Source organism: Urocitellus parryii, chromosome 9 (genome assembly GCF_045843805.1).
Source record: "Urocitellus parryii isolate mUroPar1 chromosome 9, mUroPar1.hap1, whole genome shotgun sequence".
In the NCBI taxonomy this organism is placed as follows: Eukaryota; Metazoa; Chordata; class Mammalia; order Rodentia; family Sciuridae; genus Urocitellus; species Urocitellus parryii.
In genome coordinates, this window is record NC_135539.1 from 101,795,992 (window position 1) to 101,819,012 (window position 23,021).

Consider the following 23,021-nt stretch of genomic DNA (forward strand, 5'->3'; position numbering starts at 1 on the left):
AATTAGGTATAGAACATACCCCATTCCATAGAAAAGATTTCATACATGGGTTTGGGCAGAAAGTAAAAACAAGATAAAACACGGAGAACTGAGAACCATGAATCAAGGTTCTGGAGGAAGGGTCAAATAATAAAAAATAAATCTTAGGATGGATGGAATAATTCCACCAAAGCTCACTTTACCTGTTACTTGGGGATATTTTTAAATAGGCTTTTCACATATTAAGTAATTCTTGCCCTCATCTAGCATCTGCATAGTATTATTAGGAACCAGAGTCTCTAGAGTATGCATTGGGTGGGCTTGAGGTGACATCTACGTACTTATGTGTGTGTGTGTATATATATATATATATATATATATATATATATATATATATATATACCCGCTACCATCAGAAATGAAGGATCAGAGTACTGCAAATGCAGCTAAGGAGTGAAGCCCTTGCCTAGCATCCAAAAACAACTGGGTTCAATGTCCAAACCACAAAAACATTTTTTAAAAAACCCACAACAAAGCAAAAACAAAAACCAACTAAGGGTAAGTACTGTTCCACACTATAAGAAGATATTCAATTGTCTATCTAGATGGGACCAGGAGAAAAATGAGTAGAACAGCCAAACCAGATCATGCATTTATATGATCTCTTTGCTATCCAAAAGGAGAGAAAGCTGAAAAGAAAAGTTAGGAGTCAAATTTAAATGGGGTTGATAACAGTGGCAAAGATGCCAGAGGAAAAGCAGAACTCAAATCTCTAGTAAAGTCAAATTGTAGACTAAAAAGGAAATAAAGTGTCATACTGAGAAACAGGAGGAATAGGGCCCCAGGAGCTAAGATAAAAATTTACTGAGCAATTTATTGCTGTATTAATTGACTGTCACTGGCCTAGCAGCAAATCAGCAACAGGGGTTCTGTAAAGGCATACTGTGGGTTCTGACAGCAGCTTATATCATAGCAAACCTCCTTCAAACCTGTTAGTGCTATAGTACTTAGGCAAGGTCTGAAATCTCATGAGGTCTTCATTCACATATAAATTTCACACAAACCAAATTTTACTTTACTACATCCAGTTTATCCACACCATACAGCCTAATCAGGTAATCAAAAAAGGCTCAAAGTTCTTTCAGCAAAGGCTTAAATAATTTCCAACAAGGGTACTCAGGGATATATAGAAAATGTACTCAAAGCAAAAGACTTTTTTTTTTAACTTCTTGTATAACAAAAATGGACTTCACTTCATTGATTTATATAGGAATATATATTTAACCCCCTATCAAAGTCAGACATTGGATATACAAAAATGAAGAAGATAGGATCTGGGCCTCAAGGGACTTACAGCATGTGTGGCATGGAGACTGGCATGTAAATTAGTAAGGTTAATAAAATGTTACAGGTTCTATAACAAAAGTATGTCGATGGTAAAATAGGGAAATAAAAAGCAAGAGAGTGATCAATTCTACAGAGGTAGGGGAATCATAAATTCTTTAGAGAAAAGGTGACCCTTTAAAAAGTAGATGCATCAAATAAGGATATTAATATCCATTACATAAAATGAAATTATACACATGTACTTTTTCTTCATTAAAAAAGAGTGACATCGCTTTAGGGATGGGTAGTCTATATATAAATTTGAACAACTTCTGTGTTTCACTAGCCTCTTTGACAACTGAATTGTAACCAGTTATCATACTAGCAATCAATAGCAACTGGCTCAGTTCATAAGGCAAACTAAGATGAAAGTGTTTTTTGGTTTTTGTTTTTTGGTTTTTTTTACTTATTTTAAGTGACTATCCTTTTTATGATTTGGGTACATGTATATCTGTCTGAATATTATTGCTCATTGATTTTGGTAGTTATCTGTTATCCTTAGAGGTTATTCTTCCTGGACTTTCATAGCCAACTATATTTAAATAATTTCCAGGGCAATTATTTTGAACATAATTACTTGATAGCTTATGAACTGAAAAAGCAGAGCAGTAATATTAGAAACAAAGTTTCAGCTACTGGCACCCAGTTAGGTTTGGTTGTTATTTTCAGATGTGAACAACACAAAGGTATATGGACCACACATTGGTCTCTTCGGCAACTCACTTAGGTAGAGAACAAAATTTTGGAAAGTACAATCTAACAAAAATCCACTTACAAATGAATTCAGTTCTGGTCACTAGTCTCTGTGATCAACTAATGCTAAATATTAATCTTTAAATGGGGAGTTACTTATGACCTCATACCTGATTATCTCAAATTAGAAACACAAAGCACCCAGTCTATTACAAAGTTAACCTGTGAAGGAAGACTCTTCTTTTTGGAGAAATGTTTTTATTATACATTCTCCACAGTAATATTTACATACTCCCCATAGTCTCACAGAAATTCCTGAGTGTCTTTGGTGGATAACTACTCTAAGATATCATCTCACTCCAGTAAGAATGGCAGCTGTTATGAAGACAAACAACAATAAGTGTTGGCGAGGATGTGGGGAAAAAGGTACACTCTTACACTGTTGGTAGGACTGCAAATTGGTGCAGCCAATATGGAAAACAGTATGGAGATTCCTTGGAAATCTGGGAATGGAACCATCATTTGACCCAGATAGCCCTCTCCTTGGTCTATACCCAAAAGACTTAAAAACAGCATACTATAGGGACACAGCCACATCAATGTTTATAGCAGCACAATTCATAATAGCTAAACTGTGGAGCCAATCCAGATGCCCTTCAGTAAATGAATGGATTAAAAATGTGGCATATATACACAATGGAATTTTACTCAGCAATAAAAGAATAAAATAATGGCATTTGCAGGTAAATGAATGGATAACTTCAATTCTACATAATCCTCAAATATCATCTCTTATTGATTGAAACCCCATTATATTCCCACCCTAACGCTTCTCTCCTGAAATATCATGTTGGAAAAAAATCCAGATTTAGTAAGTAAGCAGAGGCTTTAAATGAAAGGATTATTGTAAGAGGAAGAGGAAAGGAGTGCCTACAATACTCAGAGGTGGACCAGTGCAACAAGGAGAACACTGGCCATAAGATTTCTAAGCATGTCAAGAGGTAGGCAACAAAAGTTTTTCTTTTATAGGAAGGTGTAAACAAAGCTAGAAAACATTTGATGTGCATAAAAAGAATGACATGAGTGGATGGTAAGACAGAGAATGTTTTATCCTGAAGCAGTTTATTCTCAAGAGGTAATATTAAGAAGATATTGTATGTTGGCCAAAGTGCAGGGACATGTGGAAAGAAGTTAAAAAACATTGTTCCAATTGATCAGTGTATCAAGAAGAATGAGCTTATTATTTGTTAGGTAAAGAATGGGAATCTGAAGTGATGAGTCTGGCTTGGTCATCAGTAAACAAGTTGGATATCTATGTGTCTTGTCCATCTTATCTAAGTCATAGGGAGAAACATGGTTTTGTTTTGTTTCTTTTTTCTTTTTCTTTTTTAGCAGTTTTTAAAACACAAAGACCTGTTTGTTTGTTTTTTGCTTTTTTTTAATGTTTGCTGTTTTCCAGGATCACAGGACTCAGATAAAGTTCTACATTGTCCAATGATGTTAATCAAAGACAAACTGATATCAAACTAACATTGAAAGGCTTTGAAATTAAACAACCTCAATTAAAACCTTGAGTCTCACAGTAGTCATGAGGTTCTAACATCAGAGAGGCTCTGTTTTACCAAATATGAATTAGAAAAAATGGCCAAGTTATTGTAAGAATTTGTCATAATATTGGGTATGTAAATAATACTACATACACCATAATCACTATTTTCATTATTATTAAACTATATGATAAATATATAACATGCACATATAATGGATAAAATTAACATTAAAAAGTACTTAGAGGCTCAAATGTACAAATTTAAGAGAGAACACTAAACATGTTATTTAAATATGTTTATTTAAACTTCTATGTCCAAAGTATTTTACCAACAGGATTTTGCATTCACTAAAATTGTGATAACAACTATAATGCACTAATAAAAAACATGGAAAGAAGATTTTAAAATTGTGCTAATATTTGCAATTTATAACTGTACCTTTCTCTTCTTATATTCTAAAACCTGAACTAGACTACCACACCCTATTACCTGAGTTCTCAAATGTTGAAATGGTAACAATTGTAATTTAAGCTGATTTCCCTATTCAACATTAAGATTTATGAAAAACATTATTAAAGTGACATTCTTTTTTCATCTAAGTGTTAAGTCTGTTTAAAGTCATGAGTCAGCTTGAGAAGAAACTTAATTGGGCTACATGAGGTCAAAAATATTGGTAGCCTCATCATGTTCTTACCCCCAAACACTTTCTAAAATGTATTTAACTTCAAATAAACCATTATATATATAATTTATATTGCATTCAAAAATCATAAATATTTTACAATCATGATATAATTGATATGCAATCATTTGGCATTTAAAACTATTCAATAGGCTGTGAAAAAATGGACATTCACTATCGCATCATGTTAATTAAGATAATGAACATTTTGATCATTCTAGAAATTTTTCTCTAAGAAATCTTCCAATTTATACAGAAGCAAACACTGATATGTGTATCATTCACTTTGTCCTGTTCTAAAATTTCTTGTGAAAGGAGGCATACAGAATGTATATACTCTTTTGTGTCTGACTTCATTTGATCAAAATTGTATTTTTGAGGCTCATATTGTTGTGACCATCAGAAGTTCAAATCATTTTATAAATTTGAGTGCAAATTCAGTATGCATTGCCCAATATGGATAAATATTTAAATTATCTCCAAGTTTTGGCTAAAACCAAAAGCTGTTGTGAACAACTTGTATTCTTAAGGCTGTATATTTTCATTCTCTTGCTTCTCAAAGAATAAAATCACTTAGTCATAAAAAAAAAAAAAACTAACATTGAATGGAGCTACCAGGAAATAACAGCTTTTAGTATAATGGTGGAATAAATAAAAAGCTCTGCCTTCCAAGTGGCTCATGTAGATGTGAGTTTCTTATATATGCCTAATCTTGATTAAAGGAATCTTAATTATTCAAGTCACATCAGAATTCAATATGAATAATAAACATAAGTGTACATTTTTTGAACCTTGTTTTCTGTACTTCTCTCCAGCAGTAGAGAGGAACAGGAAGATCTTCTGTGTTATTCTCTGTTGACCTCCTTGCAGGGATATCTCAGGCTTTGGTCATTAACTGCTTTAAGTTCTCAGTATTGATTACTTTTTACTGAAGAGATATATCTGACATGAAGTAAGCAGAGAAGAAAGAATCTAATGGTTTTGAAGACTCAAAGGGTAAGTCTATGGCAGAGTTATACAGAGAATCTTAAACCTCTAAATTTTAAAACTAAAACATTCCCATTTAAAAAGAAAAGAAAAAGAAAATCAAATTGTTTCCCTGTGTGAATATTACTGATAAAGGCAAATAGCACTCTGCAGCTACAGAAGAAGCAGGAAAAAATCTCTTTCTTGTGAATTCATCATTTCACAAACTCCAGGAGAGCAGAGAAGTGGACAGTGTACTGGAGAATGTTCCTGGGCTAGGTTCCCTACACATTTAAACCTGTAGAGAAAAGCAATATACAATATACAAAATAGTTAATTTTGCCACTGAGGTACAACCCAGGCCTTTTGAGGCCTTTTGGAAAGTATTTACAACCTTACCTTATCCAAATAAAATCTATTTCAGAAGTAAGAACTAAAAGTTTAATAAAGAAATACAATGTAGATCTTAAGAATATTAAGGAAATTTAATTAAGACATTTCTCTATTTATAATAGTTTGGCAATTAAGCTGTTACCATATTGTCTGAGACAAAATAATAATAATAATAATAATAAGAAGAAGAAGAAGAAGAAGAAGAAGAAGAAGGAGAGGAGGAGGAGGAGGAAGAGGAAGAAGAAGTAGCAATTCCCCAAATCTGTGTAGCAACTAAGTTCAAGCCCTAGAGTTGCTGAAGTTAGCTTTGTATTAGAAAAATAGCAAGTAAAAATGAACACAGAAATGACACAGATAAAACTTCTAAGCTGAAAACTGATTTTATTACTGTTAAATCACATGAATAATTTCTAATTGATTTCTATTGGGCAGGAATGTTATATTCCAGAACCCTGTTCATCTATTTATCACAATATTCTATATGACATATGGAAACTAATACATTGCCTCATTAATATTTACAGTCTTTTCTAGTTATGGCCCAGAGTTATTTAACATTCTAAAACACAGCATTTATAATTACATATTTTACATTTTACTCTAATTTTAATACTCTAATTTTTACTCTAATTTTTATATTGTTAGCATAACTAACTTTTTAACTATGTACTCTTTTCTCCCTTTACCATTAGCATATCAATCAAATTTGCATTATTCTGCTTTGCTCATTTTATTAAAAGTGAATTCAGGGCACAATTGACTTTTCATTTGTTTAACAAGTGAAGAAATATTTACCTTGACAGCCATTTCATTGTAGAGATTCATCTTCATAGTATAATGTGCTAGCTGTGAATCAAGAAGAAAAAAGATGGCATACATTTCAGTTGCACAAAGACAGTGCAGCCTATTTTTACATATAAAAGATAAGAATCTTTATACATAATACATAATAAGAGTTCTAGGCTTAGAAAAATGAAATCAAACTTTGTATTGAAGAGATAGGCTTCCTAATACATAATGCAAGCTTAACCAGAAAAATCTATGGTAGTCAAACTAGGAGCTAATGGAGATATATGATCATAAAATGCTCTCCGCTGAGTTTGATAATCAATGGTGCTCTACTGAGAATAGAATAACAAAGCAGAAATATTCACAAGTGCTGGTGACACGTAGTATTGTATGATTTATTCACTGGGGTTCTTTTAGCCAAAACTCACAGAAACATAAAAGGAATTCATATTTCAAGACGTCTGGTTTAATGAAAAATTCAAAGAAATGCTGTCTTCAGTCGAAATCGTTCAAGGATATGGATGCAGTGATGGAGCAAAATTGTGCCTTCCAACCATCTATGCAAAATGTTATGTACTTAGCTGCCTCCTGAGTAATCCTTGGGAATTTTGTTTCATTTAGTATTCATTCTAACATTATAAAATCATAAATACAATGATATCATGTTATAGCAAATCCCTTGATAAAATTAAGACTTCCTGAAGTCTTGGTTTCTGTCTAGTAAAGACACATCTATTAATATACAAATCTCCATTATAGTAAATAATCATTCAGTAATGTAGCTTAATTCAATGAAAATATTGCTTTAAATAAAGCTTCTACATCTTCTCTATCATTTAATGAAAATGAAATGTTAACATAACTCATGACGGTACAATAAACAGTAAGACCAATGAAATACACATTTTTCAACATGATATACAACTTGATCCATTTTTATTCAATCAAAATTTATTCAACTAACATAACTTCCGCCTTGGTAATGAGTGCTTTGTTTAGGACAAAAATAAGAAAAAAAATCTTCACCCTTTATCAAGGAGTTTTCTTCTCCATGACAAACAAGAATTCATATAAAAAGGTTTCCCTGTAATTAGTATCATTTGAATTGCCTGGTCTGATCCAAAGCAAATTGTCTGTGGAGAGCAGCCGGGCTGGATTATTTATCAACAGTCTGAGCAATTAAGAAACAGTTGGTTGCAATATGTTATTTACAAATGAACACAATGTTACTTCATTTTAAATTCTCTTTCTTCCTTTATAGCAAGCAAGGCATGATTTTGGCATTTGAGGTGATTTAAAATATTTACTTTACAACTGTTATTTCTTCAAGTCATATTGAAGCAGACATTTCTATTAAATATTTTATAAGGAAGAAGTATTATTGGAAATTACATATTCCAAAAAGTTTTGCCTCACAGAAAAGATGCTTCTTATCTTTATCATAACATTATTTCACTAAAAGTAGACACTAAAAGTAGTAGTGTATGATTTTTTGAATCAAAGACTCAGTCCCTGAATTCAATCCTTTAGTTTGCTTTATGTTATTTTATTTTAGTTTATTTTTAATTTTTAAATGGATCTTTCTATATTGCACAGGTTGGTTTTGAACTCATGGACTCAAGTGATCCTCCCTACTTAGTCTCCCTATTCAGGCTCCTGAGTGACTAGCATTTGCCACCATGCCCAGCTGACTTTGCAAAAGTTACTTTAAGTTTCTCAGTCTTGATTTTTATCCTTAGAAAATAAAGCATTACATGTTTCATTGAGTTGTTATAAAGATTAAAATGAGATAAAATAATGGATATGGCTAATTGTCATGAAAAGCATTATTATTTTGTGTCTAAAAGTATATGATTTAGCTACAAGTAAACTTCAAAAAATTTTAAAAGGCTAAATTTTATTTTCAACTAATGGGAAATAAAGATATAGCTTTTGAACTTAAGAATTCTGAATTCTCTATTTAAGAGGTGGAAAAGCACATTGATTCCAGCATTTCAGTCTCAAGTGAACTGCTAATTGGTACTACATTTATTTTCAATTCTCTGGCCCAGATGCTTTTTAAAGACATTCCTGCCAAATGTGACACAAATATTATGTGATCTCATTTATATGACATACAGAGAGTAGTCAAATTCAGAGAGATAGAAAGTAGAAAAGTGGTTCCCAGGGGTTAGGGGGGGGAAGTCATATTGTTTAATGAGTATGTTTCAGTTGGGGATGATGAAAAATTTTTGGAAATAAATACTAGTGATGATTGAATTAACAGTGTAAATGTAATTAAGGCCTGAATAATACAGTTAAAATGATTAAAATGGTAAATTTTATTTTGTATATATTTTATTATGATTTCTTTTAAAAAACACACAAAAATTATATGTGAATAGGAACTGTGCATTTCCACAAGCTATTTGGGAGAAATACTTAGTGTTATATAAAATTTTATCTCTGTGTTTATTCACCTTGAGCAATGATTATTATTTGTTACATTAATGTTTATACTTTGATTACATTAGTTAAATATTGCCGCAGTCTGGCTGGGCACAAAATCACGACCCACTCACAGCCTTGTAGATTCAAACAGCAGTTCTTTATTCCCGAACTCACATCAGCACTCTACACACGTTCTGGGGAAATCCACGTTCTAAATCCCAAATACTCTCTGAATCCCGCTCAACTCAATGAGAACTCAAGGAGCGGGCACGCCTGAGGCAGCAGGATATGCCCTATTCCCAGCAGGGTACACCTTAAACCTGGAACCACCCTAAACCAAAGGAGCAGGATACTCCCTAAAACCTGATCCTCCCTAAAACCTGATCCACCCTAAACCCGGATCTTGAGCAAGGTCACCTTACTCAAGCATACATGCAATGTCACTGCAAATGACCTGGGTCCAATGGCAAGCCCATTTCCACAATGGAGAGTCCTTCCTCTAAGCAACATGGAGTAGGCTGACAAAGAAATTGCCATGTGTCATTCCTACTTGGCAATGGCTCTCAGCAAAATATAAAAATCTTTGTTCTTAAAATTATTTTCTGTCCTAATTTTTTTTTTTGGCCATGATATGCAGTTGGACAAGAAAAGCATATGGTGAATAAAATATCCAAGAATGACAAGTTTTTGTAATTTCTCAATGGACCAAGTTTTTAATTTTCCTTAGTATTTATTAATCTTCTTTTATGATTAAGACACCACATATATTTTAAATGGGAAGACTATAGATCTAAGGTGAAAATTAAACATAAAATGAGTATATACTGTTTCATTGTAATGGAAATGTGGTGCTCAATTTTAGATGTTCAACATATGCTTGCTGAATAAATAAAAGAAGGGAAAGAGAGAGGGATGCTGGAAACAAGGAAAGATGGATAAAGAGAACTGATGTCTTGTGTTTAAAACAGAGTATAAAGAATTCCTGGGATGAGGGTATTTGAACACTATCAACCATTTATTAGCTGTATGGCCTTTGTCATATTATCTAGCTTTATTTTTAGAAGGCTTCTGAAAAATTTTTAGAAGAAAATACTTCTTTTGAACACTCAAATATTTGGCAGGGTAGCTAATATACACAAGGACTTTTGGACAGGGCTACTATTCAGCAAAATTAATCTAGAGTGTTCACAAATGTTATTTGTAACAGGTGTCCTTTCTGATTTGTTAGTCACCAATTCTGACAAGTGAATGAACTTCCTGTATAGACTGCCAAGTATTTTGAATAATATTCTGTGTCTAAGATAAACTTCTGACTACTTCACTTCACAGTGGCTCTTTGCTTTGTATTTTACACTGAAGAATTGAGTCCCTCATTCTCGCCCAGCACTTTGAATTCCCTGAGCTTTGTCAAGTCTTCTTATCCCATGACTGAAAGTCCTCATATCTGCATAATCTTATTTTTAATTCATCTTGAACACTTTCTCTAGATTAATTTAGTCAAGTATTGTTTTTTTTTTAATCAAGTTATTTTAAATTTTTTAAAAGCAGACTTTTGGTGGTTTCTAGTTGCTTAAGGTAAGGAAGGCATCTTGATTAGGCTGACTGAAGTAATTAACATTCTTGAATTTTTCAGATCTCCAGGAGGGAGAGAGAAGAAATTACAAACTAAGGTAGGGAAATACTAATAAGAATATGTCCCATATTTGAGTCTGTCTCTTCCTGCCTGTCTTTCTCTCCCTCCCTTCTATCAGGTGATTTACAAAAGGGGGTGGATAAATATTGGGGCAGCCCCCAAATGGTGATAGTTAGGCTCTGGACCTGGACCATTTGATCCTTTCTCTCCTTGTTGTCCTTCCCAAAATGTTCCAATCATTTGGGATGAAGATTCTGACACCTAGCTAAAGGTCTTACTCTTTATCTTTTTTTAATACAACTCCTGTGTTATCTCAAAGGTTTTCATATTCAGGTGCACAGCACATTCAATTACCTACTCTCATTCCCAACAAACTGCACTTCAATTTGGCCTCATATTCCTACAGTATGCTCCATATCTTGTCAACTATAAATGTTCTACCTCTGTATTAAACCCTGACTGCAAATTCCTCTGTTTAAGATCTTGATGGCTAAACTTCTATTCAAAAGCTCTAGACAGATCTCTCCTTTCCTTGATTTTAGATTCCTTCCATATGCTTTCATATGTAATATACAATGGCTACTTGTTTTTGTTTTTTACTTTCACGGGATCCCAGGCCCAGGGTAGGCCCAGTCTGCCCCACTGACAATCTGGTATTTTTGTTATTTGAACATACCATATGTTATTTACTCTTTTCTTTATTGCTGAATATTCTGACTGTAACCAAGAAGAGATGTATTTCAAGGAGGAAATGGCCAACTCTTTCAAAAGTAGAACCCTTAAAGTAATACACAGTCACAATAATTTTGAGTAATGTATCTATATCACTTTACCAAATCAACTGATTTTATTTGCCAGACTGAGCGATACAAAGGAATTGCCTGCATTAAAGTGATGACAACTTTCAGAAGCCATGCACAAATGGACAAGATATTTACTGAGTTCAAGTCTTTACATTTACTGCCATCTTCCTTTCATTTTGAGTTTAATAATTAAAATAATTTATTGTCAAGTAACTGTGCATATAGTTGCCTTGTATCTGATAACTGATAACCATCTCATTATTACCAACAGTTGATTTTTAAAATAACTTTTATTTTTCCATAAAAAATAATCAAAAGCCAATTATATTCTTTCTCTTGGTTACTACAAATAAAATCTTTAAATAAAAGTGAATCAAATCTAAACTCATTTAATCATTATGATGAAAATATGTTAATAAAATTTTTAATTAATATTAATAACAGAGTCTTAGGTTGACCTGCATTAGGTGTTTATTTACAATGTAACACTCTGAAGGGAATAAACAACATATACTTCAATTTTCTGCTCTGACATTAAAATGTGAAGAATGTTGCCTTATTATTTGTAACTGATTTAGAAGTCTTACAAGGAGAAATATCAAAAGAGTTGGGAATTTTTCACCTATAGAAGAAATATTTGTTCACCTAATGAGAAGAAATAAAAATATAGAAACAATCTTATCAGTTTTAAAATTAGTGACTGATACTTTACATATATTTACCATCTGTAGTAAGAAAAAATTGCTGGTATTTATCATGATATCATAAAGCAATTTGATAATTAATGGTATCCTTCATCCTATTTAAAGTTAATAAAATTTCCTTCCCTTATTATTTTTTAAATGATCATATATGGATACTTTGTAATAAGTATTAAAATATAAGCCACAGATAAGTCTATGAACCCTAATTTTCAGCAATGTAATACATTGTTTTTATAATTTGAGCAATATATCTTTTTAAAATCATAATTATCTTTAAAATTAAATTGTTCTACCATAGGCTATTAATACATTTCAACAAAAATTTTAATTAACTTGCCTGTAAATGTGGTTATCAAACATGTTATTCAAGTGGATAATCTCAATTTAAAAGCACAACATTGAGCTTTACAGTATTATAGTTAACATACATTTATTTAACAATAATTCATGTCAAGTTAATCATGTCTTTATACTTTCTTGTCCCCAGATTATGACCTAAAAAAATAGCAAGTTTGATGTTAAACGTAATGCAAATTATAGTGATAAATATAAGACAGAAGTGCAAATTTAAGAATATAAAAATGTATACAAACTGTTCTAGTTTATATTAATAAATTTACTCAGGGAACACTTAATATGCTAATAATCTACTAGACAGTGATGAAAGGATATTTTAACATTTTTCTGGTATTGTTGCCTATGGGAGTAACTATTATAAACACGCATGGTGAAACACACCTGAACTTGCAAGCTACTTGGAAGACTGAGGCAGGAGAATCAATTGACCATAGGAATTCAAAGTCAGCTTAAAAAACATAGGAAGACCCTGGCTCAAAAAAAAAAATGACTTTATATCATCACTTGAAATAAAGCAGAGAACAGTAAGGAGAAGCTACACAGAACACGATATGGCTGAAAACGGGTAAGGTTCAAAACAACTGATTGTCCACTAGAACTAGCAGGTCACAGTAAAATTACACTCATGGTTCAGCATGCATTAAAATGCATGTGCAGTGAGCACACACCCTGGGTGACTATAAATTGGTTGTTAATAAAACAGAAGAATCAGAGCACATCCTCAGCAGGAAAGAGTTTTCATGGTTGTGAATCAACAGTCCCGGAACCTTAAGACATGCAAATTTGGGTTATGTTACTATATTTAAAAAAGAAAGTTAAGTAGGAGGGTATAAAATGGAAATTGAAAAGAAAAAATAAGAACAACAGTCATACAGAACCAAAGAAAGTGTCCAATCACACCAGAATAGTTCTATTCTTTGGGTTAATGAGGTTACTGTAGTAGAGAACACATGCCACTTTAAGGACTTGATAAGCTATTTATGTCATTGTGAAAATTAGTTAAGAACCTTGATAGAAACATTCTAGTATACTGATATTTTTGAGGAAAGCTGTCTCTAAAAATATAGAACCTTCATAAAAAGATTCTAGGACTTCTGTCTTCACAGTTCTCTTTCTGCTTGATCACTGCCACTTTGAAACTGGTACCAACACCAAGTTTCTTACATATTTTCTTCCTTGGCCCCTGTGATGCTATGTCCCTTTTTATCCTGTTTATTTTCTATTTTAATTCCCTTGCCTCTTACTAAATTCTACCTGATATATTCCACAAGCCACAGTTCTTGGCCTGTTACTCTATTGTTTAGCTACATTTTTATTTAGGTAGAAAAACTTGTCATCTTATAATGATGACTGTAAAGCTTTTATATTCAGTTCTGACCCTTAATCTAAGTGCCCATTCAATAATTTAGTTTAATAAACATTTGCTGAGTGCTAATTATGATGTACCAGACATTCTGCTGAGACAGCATCAATGCCTTACAAGAATATCTCCACATGGAGGTGTACTAACATCATCACAAACTCATAAGCTCCAAGCATCTTTTTGTAAGCATTTGGAAGTATCCCTGTTCAGAATGTTTCTTATAAATATCCTTGCTTTGTTATCCCTAGCACAATCAGTTTCGCTTAGATAAAAATGCACCTATCTGCTGGGTGTGGTATGCCTATAATCCCAGGGACTCAGGAGGCTGAGGCAGGAGGATCACAAGTTTGAGACCAGACTCAATCCAATCAAGTGTTAAGCAACTTAGTGAGACCTGTCTCAAAATAAAAAATAAAAAGGGCTGGAAATGTGACTCACTTATTAAGCATCTCTGGGTTCCATTCCTGGTATCATGAAAACAAAAAAGAAAAGAAAATATCTCATCAGGTTACAAAACAAAAAAGTATATTTCTGACTCTCATGATGTGAGCTAAGGTTCCCTATAGTTATGTTCCCCATGTCTTTTCATCTCAGCTCCAAGGCTGAATACACAGCCCAGACATGAGGTGTGCAGGAGGGGAGGAGTAAGAAAGCTTCCCTTCTGGTTTGGATGAGAGGTGTCCCCCAAAAGCTCATATGTGAGACAATGAGAGAAGGTTCAGAGAGAAAAGACTGGGTTGTTAGAGACTTAACCTAATCAGTGAATTAATGCCCTCAGAGGAATTAACTGAGAGGTAACTGAAGTGGTTGGGTGTGGCTGGAGCAGATGGAAATTGGGGCATGGCTTGGGGGTATATATTTGTATTTGGCCAGTGGAGTTTCTCTATGCTTTCTGATTATCATGTGAGATGCTTCCCTCTGCCACACCCTTCTGCCATGATGTTCTGCGTCACCTCCAGCCTGAGGAATGGAGCTGGCTTTCTATGGACTAAAACCTCTGAAACCATGAGCTCTCAAATAAACTTTTCCTCTTTTAAAATTTTTCTGGTCCAATCTTAAAGTCACAATAGCGAAAAAGCTGCCTAAAACAGCTTCTTACATCTTCAACTTGGGTGTGGCATATGACTCATCAGCTTACAACACATGGCCCAGCCCAAAATCAATGGAATAGGAATGAATCATCTTTTTTGAGTGGATTGTAAATAATTTTGAACAGGAATATAACCCACCCTGGCTCACAGAAGAAATTTTGGAGTAGCTAAAGGATAACCAGAGAAGACATTTAGTATTTAACATGTGCATCCATAAGCATTTATATGGATCGTGAGTTTGGTATGTTAGGCACATCATTTTTTCTCTCTGAGCCTCCATTTCTTCATCTGTAATATGAAGAAAGATACCATCTACACATTCTACACGCCAAAACATTACTAGGAACATATGAACATAAAATAAATGTTTTTAAGTAAGAAATTCCTTTATAAATGCAGGAAGTGATTTTATAAATGTGACATGCCACTGCTTATCTACCTTCTACTATTCAAACTCTGTGCCAGATTGGTCAACATCTGCATTGTTTCTCAACACACTATGCTCATTCTCAATTTCAAAATTTCATTAATGCTGTTTTTCCCAAGCTCACTTCAAGTGCCATTTTCTTGACCTTTAGAGCGTACATTAACTCTCCATATGAACACTTACTATCTCTATGGTGTGTGTGTGTGTGTGTGTGTGTGTGTGTGCGCGCGCTCGCGCGCGCGCACGTACATGCAAGAGTGTGCATACATACATGTTTGGTGGGGTAAGTCCATACTAAATTGACTTTTTAAATTAATTTATTTAGTATATAATGTATTTATATTATTTGAAATTTAAAAACTACAAAAGTTTACAGTGAAAAGACTCTATTCTTCAACTACTAAGTCTTCTTTCCTGCAGGCAAATAATATCACTTTTTTTCCTTGTGATCCTTCCAGAGATCCTTCCAAAGACAAGCAAATTAAATCAGCAGCTTTCAAATCATGCTCTGGTGGCTCAGGTGATAACAGCGGTCACAGAAAAAGAATCTAAGTAGTTCCATTTCTCTAGCTTCCAAAATAGCTTTGTGACAGTACCTATTTTACATATAGGGACAAAAATTCTCCTAAATTCTTGTTAAAAAAGGAGTTCTGTTATTAAAGTTTTCAAGTCACTATCAAGTATCATTTAACTTATAGTGTAACCATACACTACAAGGCATTATTAGTAGTATAAATAGCTGTTAGGCTAAAAAATTAAACAAAATATGTTTGGAAAATGATGGTTTAAACATGACTACAGGACAATATATATGACATTGTGTGTTAACGTGTGTGACAGGATAAACTATGGCAATCTTAAAAGTATCTTCAACTCACCTTCCATTAGCCTTTTGAAATGAAGAAATACAGCATCCAGCATTCCTATTACTCCTAGGGGGTAAGTTTGGTGGCAGCTAAGAAGGAAACTAAACTCTAAGCTCTGGCAAAAATTCTCATTTCTTTTATGTGGCCTAGCAGTCTTAAGAGTCTTAAAAGTATGAACTTGGAAGGATCAAACATAATTTTAGACAATGGGTATCTTTTGCATGAAGGTTCCCTGAAGGCAGATATCTCTGATAAATTGCCACTTCTTTAGTCACCCAGGACCTCTGGATACCTCAAAGGAGGAAACTCTGTAGTAATGACTGATACTGAATTGCCTACCTGCTCAATGTATGAGTTTTGGAATCAGATCAAACTGGTCTCCACTTAGGATTAACAGTGTGTCCTAGGGGAGGTAACCTGAGCCTAAGAATCTTTATCTATAAATTAATGACAGTATTCAGAGGCTTAGTATAATAGTTGATGTACACATTAAGAATGTAAAACACTTAGTGTAATATTCTGTTCACACGAGACAACCAGTACATAAGAGCTACTTTAATCTCTTTCAATAAATATTTATTGAGACCCCCATTAGGATTGTTTCATGCCTTATATTAAGCAACATGTACATAATGGCAGAAATAAATAAATAAGAGTTATTCTCAAAGAACTTAAAGCTTAATAGATTTAGAAATCATAAAGAACAAAGTGAAGGAAAATATATTTTGAGAACCAGAGGATTACTTGGTGATCATGCTGAATAATGCCTTTTTGATCAAATCTAGTTGAGACACTAATGTAACAAATCAAATTTTCTTGAGTGGTTTATTACTTGAACTTTAAAAAAAAAATTTTCTCCAACCATAGACTCATTAGGATAAATACACATCACCAAGTTTGCTACTCTAATATCAATCATTGAAATGTACACACTCTGGTACCTTTTGAGACTCTTTAAAAGTAAGTTTCATTAATCATTGAAAGCCTCTTCATGAGAAGCTTGAGGAGAAAATACAGCAATACAAGTAAGTCAGTAGTGGTCCTAGAATGCCTCATGAATATGTACACTCTGTTGTATTTGTCTATACTACTGATATACATCCATAACCACTAATGAATAATATGGTTTAAGTGCCCATTACTCCATAAAAAATACTTTCATTCATTGATCTTCCTGGTTAAATAATTTGATTCTTCAAAAAACTTGCCTTTAAAAATTCCACTGGCAAAATCTGGGACACTTTGAGCACCAAAATAATTAGTGACACTGACTGATTATAATCCATTGAATAAAATAGGAATTCATCAGTTCATACATACATAAATATATGGATAAATAATTGGAAGAGAAGGAAAAGCCCTTACAGAAGCTTATTAGTAAGTAAATAGAAATTGTGGGGTTATAGAAAAAAATTATTATTTGACAAACATAGTAATGATTGATTCTGGTAAGAATCATCATTGGGTATTAAGCTAGTCTACAAAAGTTTGATGATAAAGAAGATATACACAGGGTGTTTAAATATTGACTCATAAAAGGAAAATAGTTTATGATGTAGAAACCTGAGAGATGCTACACTTTAAATAGTTAAAGTTAATATCAACAATCATTAAGGAAACTGACATCATTTAGGCATCCTAAAACTATGTTCTAAAATGAAGAAACATAGCAATTAGCATTCCCATTGCTCCTAGGAGATACCTAATACTCCATAAGTAAGTTTTGGAACAACTGTGGAGGAGACTGGACTCTAAGCACTAATGATATATTTCTGGTAAAAACGCATAACCTCAATTTAATAATGTAGAATCAACAACAAAACAAAATTGAGAAATAATCTTAAAAATACTTATCCTTTACTTATCAAAATCAGGGTTGTGAAAGAAAAAACAGACTCAAGAATTAACCATTCTTGATTAAAAGTGACTAAAGCAATTTGACAAACAAGTGCAATGTGAAATTCTAGTTTGTACTCTGGAAAAGATGTTTTGTTATAAATAAAATTATTGGGATAATCAATAAGATATGAATACAGTCTATAGATTAGAAAATAGCTTTGTACAGATGTTAATTTCCTGATTTTGATGCCTTGTAATATGGCTTCATAGAAAATATGCACTGATACCTTTTGAAATAAGGTGATATAGATTCTGCAACTTTGTCTCATAATTAAAAAATAACAGTATGTAGCAAGAGAGAAAAACTAAAAATAAGTATATAGAGAAAATAATAAAACAAATTTCTTTATGTGAGTGAAGAAATCGGAGTGATGAACACACAAGTTTTTATTAGTTTGCAACTTTTTTATAAACATTAAATTACTTCAAAATTAAAAAACACTTTCAGTGACTTGAAATATGAATAGAATAATAATTTTAGAAAAAGAAAAAAATTTAGAAAGAAAATCATATGTCAAAAACCGAAGGAAAGAAAATGTAAAAACGTTGGGAATGGAAAACAATATTGAAAAGCATTAATATAAATTTGATATTTAATTACATATTTTCCCCATTTTGTAGGAAAAAATAGGTTCAAATAATAAATTTAATTCTCCAGTAAAATAGTACAATTAAGTTACGATAGCATCTGAAATATCTTCTCAAGACAATAAAATTCTATATCTCTATATATCTTAAAATAAACAATAAGGACCGTTTATATGCAGGTAAGATAAAAGTATTACCACAATGTCTGGGTATTCAATTTGAGAAAATAAAAAGGGAAAAAAAGTAGGTGAAATACTTGGGAAAACATGTACTTACTAGTTACATTTTTTCCAAATTTTTCCTTTCCAAAGTATTAAACAGAAACAGAAATAGAAGCATTTGATTTCTGACTTCAAAGAGTTACTTTTTTAAAATGATACTTTTAACCAAAATCAAGTCAAGAAAGGAAAAAAGCAAGGTTATACTGAGATTGATGACTGATCAGGTTCAATTTTTAACTTCTACCTGATAAAGTGAATAGCAACAGTATTGGTGTTCATTCTTCAATTCATTTATATGTGTTAACTAAATATCTACTGAATGCCAGGCACCATGCTAAGAGTAAGCAACTATAATGAGACACAGTCTCTGTCCTCCTGGAGATAAAGCAGAGAATGTTGGCTATTATCAGAAAATTAACATACAATGTGAAAGCTTTTCTAACAACTTTAAGGTTGCTCTCTATATGAAATATGGTATAGTGTGTTCATGAACAAGTGTAGTAGATCTAGTTTCCTAACTTCATGAATAGGTATTATAATAGATAACTGTTTATGAACATCATGATACAAAAACTGAATGTTTGCAAAATGCCTGGTAAATAGCAGGTGTTAAGTAAATAATAGCTAGCATAAAGGCACCATGAAATCTTTTGTTACTTTCCAATAATATTAATAGCAAATACATCAGTGAAATAACCACAAATGGAGATACCTTTCTATAAAAATCCATTTGGAACAAATATTTGATTTATTTAAATCTTTTTTTGTTCTTTTTAGATATACATGACAGTAGAGTGCATTTTGACATATTACATGTACGTGGAATATAACTTCCCATTCTTGTAATTGTATGTGATGTGGAGTTATACTGGTCATGCATTCATATGTGAACATAGGAAAGTTATGTCTAATGCATTCTACTGTCTTTCCTATCCCCATTCCCCCTTCCTTATTTATCTTATTTGCACCTATTAATAAAAAGAAGAGATTATGAAAGATGGCCTGTTGTTTGCTTTATGATTTCATGAGGATGTTTATAACTGTGCATTAATCTAAAATGTTGTTGATCTAAAAATGAGCTATGGTAGCTACTCTCAAAGACCTCACCATCTAGAAAGCATAGACAATCATCAACAGATAAGTAAATATAAATGCATACATTGTGAAGGTTCTTTAAACAAAATTAGAATAACCAAGGTTGTTTGAGTATAAAGAAGTCAATTGACCATGGAAAAAAATAGTAAAGTCTCAGAAGAAACTCTTGTTATGGTTTGTATTTAAGGTGTTCCCCTCAAAGCTCATATGCTAAACAATGAAGGAATGTTCATAAATAACCTAATTAGTTTACAAAAGCTTTAACCTAATCGATGGATTTATCCATTTGATAGATAATAATTTGAATGTATTACTGGGTGGCAACTGTAGGCAGATAGGCTATGGCTAAAGGAAGTAGGTCACTGGGTTATGCCCTTGGGAAAATAAATTTTTTCCTGGCCCTTTATGCTTTCTCTTTCTGTTCCCAGCTTTCGTGAATTAAGCAGCTTTCCTCTGCCACACTGTTCTTCTATTACCCTCTGCCTCATCGTAGGCCCAGAGCAAAGGAGTTGGCCAACCATAGCAGCCTGAGACTTCTGAAACTATGCATTCAAAACAAACAAGTTGTTCTTGTCGCATATTTTAGTCACAGTGATAAAAAGTTGATTAACACAACTCTTTCCCCCAAAATTGAGCCCTTTGACTTTATATAAATATTTATCATCAGCAACATCCAAACTACATGTAAATAAAACAAAAGTAATTTTACAGCATGTTTTATAATATAAATGCTAATATACATACATACATTTTATATTTACCTTCACAAGATGTCGATACTGTTTTTTCCCTAAGTAACTTCTCCAGCATTTTTGAATAATTGTTGCTACTCTGTGTAAATATCTAGGGAAAAATATGATTATTAGAATGCTTTCAGTGAAACAAGGATGACTCTTAGATCATTACTTATAATACACTTTCCTACAATTCAAGAGATCAAATTCAAAGCGAAGTGTATGTATACATTTGAAGAATAGAAATTTATAGTTCTGATATGAAATTAATCTTTATAAAAATATAAAAAAGGCATATGTAATTTCATTATTTCTTTGGGGCTTCTAATTAAATAACATTTTAAAATCAATTATTCCATATTACTTATTCTTTAAAATATGTTTGAATGTTAGAATTATAAAATAGGTCATAGTGACATGTTGAAAAATAAGCCAGGCACTACTGATACACATCTTGACAAATAACTAGAAATAATTCTTGAGGTCAAGAAACAGTTTACCTCTTCATTATTTTCTTATATTCTTTAGTCTATCTAAGCCAATATCATGTTAGTCTGCCAAATAAAGAATACTCTTTGCAGTCTTATTCTAGGTTCAAGAGTGGACAAAAGAGAAGGCTCATCTTTACACTTGAAATTTGCATGCCTGACCTATATAGCTAGTATAAGGAATCATAAAGTGTGACCCCAGCCTGTGATCCGAGTTATTATGAACTAGGCATATTCTTCTTCTATCTTGCCAAGGAAAATTTTTTTTCCATAATTAAGGGGAGACTGAGGGAATGTTTGGACACTGAAGAAAGAGTAGAAAGAATTGACATCAGGATAAACCTCAGTCTCTTTGTATAATCAGAGTGACATATTTTGGGCATCATTTGCTTTAACCTATACATGTAAGGAGAGGATTGAAATAGTTTCTCACTACCAGCTTCTCACCTGTCAATTAATTACTATAAATATGAAATCAATCATTTATCATCATCTTTATAATTTGGGGGAAAGTATTTGATCAAATATTTACACAATATTGAAAATTATTAAAAGTAGAGACTTGACTAATATAACTTAGTTTTTTGTTAAAGAAAAGGTAAAAAATACTAAATATTTCTTTTGAAAAGATATAAAACAATTCAAAATTCTTTCTATGAGTAAAATAAGGGACTATTTGAAATGAGTAATACATTACTTTTTCTAAGGAACATATTTTAGTGTTACATCTGAAGTTTCCATAACAAAATCAACATACCTGATATATGCCCTAATTCGACATCCTCGAAACCAGCTCTGAATTTTAACAGCTGCATCATTCTCCTTTTTTCTAAATTCATCAACAACACTAAAAAAAAGTTTAAAAAACATTTTATTAGTAACTAAAATAATTATAATTCTAAAGCAAGTCAACCTTTTAACCTTAACTTTTAATGTCTTCTAAAATGATAATTATAATCTGAATGTTATTTTAAATAAAATTAAAATACTAAATTAAAAAAGCATCTTAAAAATCATGAGTTATGTTTTAAAAATTAATTTTTCTCTGAGAAGTCATAAGCTTTCAACAGCTTTACTTTTTTATTTTTATAATCATCTATTTTGCAACTAATTAATGTACAAGCAACATTTATCAGGAAATAAAGCAATATGTTATTTTGTCATTATTTTAATTACATAATTGTTTGAATTTACTGTTTAAGTGCCACTATACATGGATCATGCTAGATGAAAATGCTTGCATATTTAACTCATTCATCAGTTATATAAATTGCTTCTAAGTAAAGCGAATCAATCAAAAGTGCCTATTATAGCTAGAATTCTTAGAAAGTTCATTGAAGTTAAAGAAGGTAGGGGGTAAGGCCATGGGCTTATAAAGAGATAAGAAACTCAGTTCTTAGATTTATAGCAAGATAAGATTTATTCAAACAGTTCTTGTTCTTAATTTTATGTCTTTGGTATTATCCTTTTTCATTCCCAGTTAATAAAGTGATATTGTTTAGGTCAACTACAGTAGAGCTTTAAGTAATATCTCCCAGAATATTGATTGATATACATTTAGCACTTTATGTTTGCTGAATGAATAAAGAATAGATAGTTATTTATTTCTTATTTAACATTTGAAAATTTTTCTTATTTATGTTTAAAAGTTCCCTTAGAATTGTTGTCTTGAAAAGGTTATTTTTCGTTTTCATTATGTTAGATAAAACATACATTTTTTTATAAAAATGTAAAACACATATTTAGAACAAAAAATAGAGTAGATAAAATACCTCAAACAATAAAATTCTTGAATACTATAAGGTTAACTGATAGAGTAGATGAGCAGTTAACATGCCAATAGCAAATAGTTAAGAGAAAACAAGTAAATGGATTATGGTATCA

At 32.1% G+C, this 23,021-nt stretch overlaps 1 protein-coding gene across 1 annotated transcript in view; it reads right to left on the bottom strand.

The window, feature by feature from the left end:
* Positions 1–23,021, bottom strand: part of Spata17 (spermatogenesis associated 17) — a 196,881-nt gene that overhangs the window by 159,362 nt on the left and 14,498 nt on the right. The window contains exons 2-4 of the mRNA XM_026388009.2: positions 21,895–21,984; positions 20,677–20,758; positions 6,445–6,495 (exon numbers count right to left, since the gene is read on the bottom strand). Coding sequence (XP_026243794.2) covers positions 6,445–6,495; positions 20,677–20,758; positions 21,895–21,984 — 223 coding nt within the window. The remainder of the gene's footprint in view (positions 1–6,444; positions 6,496–20,676; positions 20,759–21,894; positions 21,985–23,021) is intronic.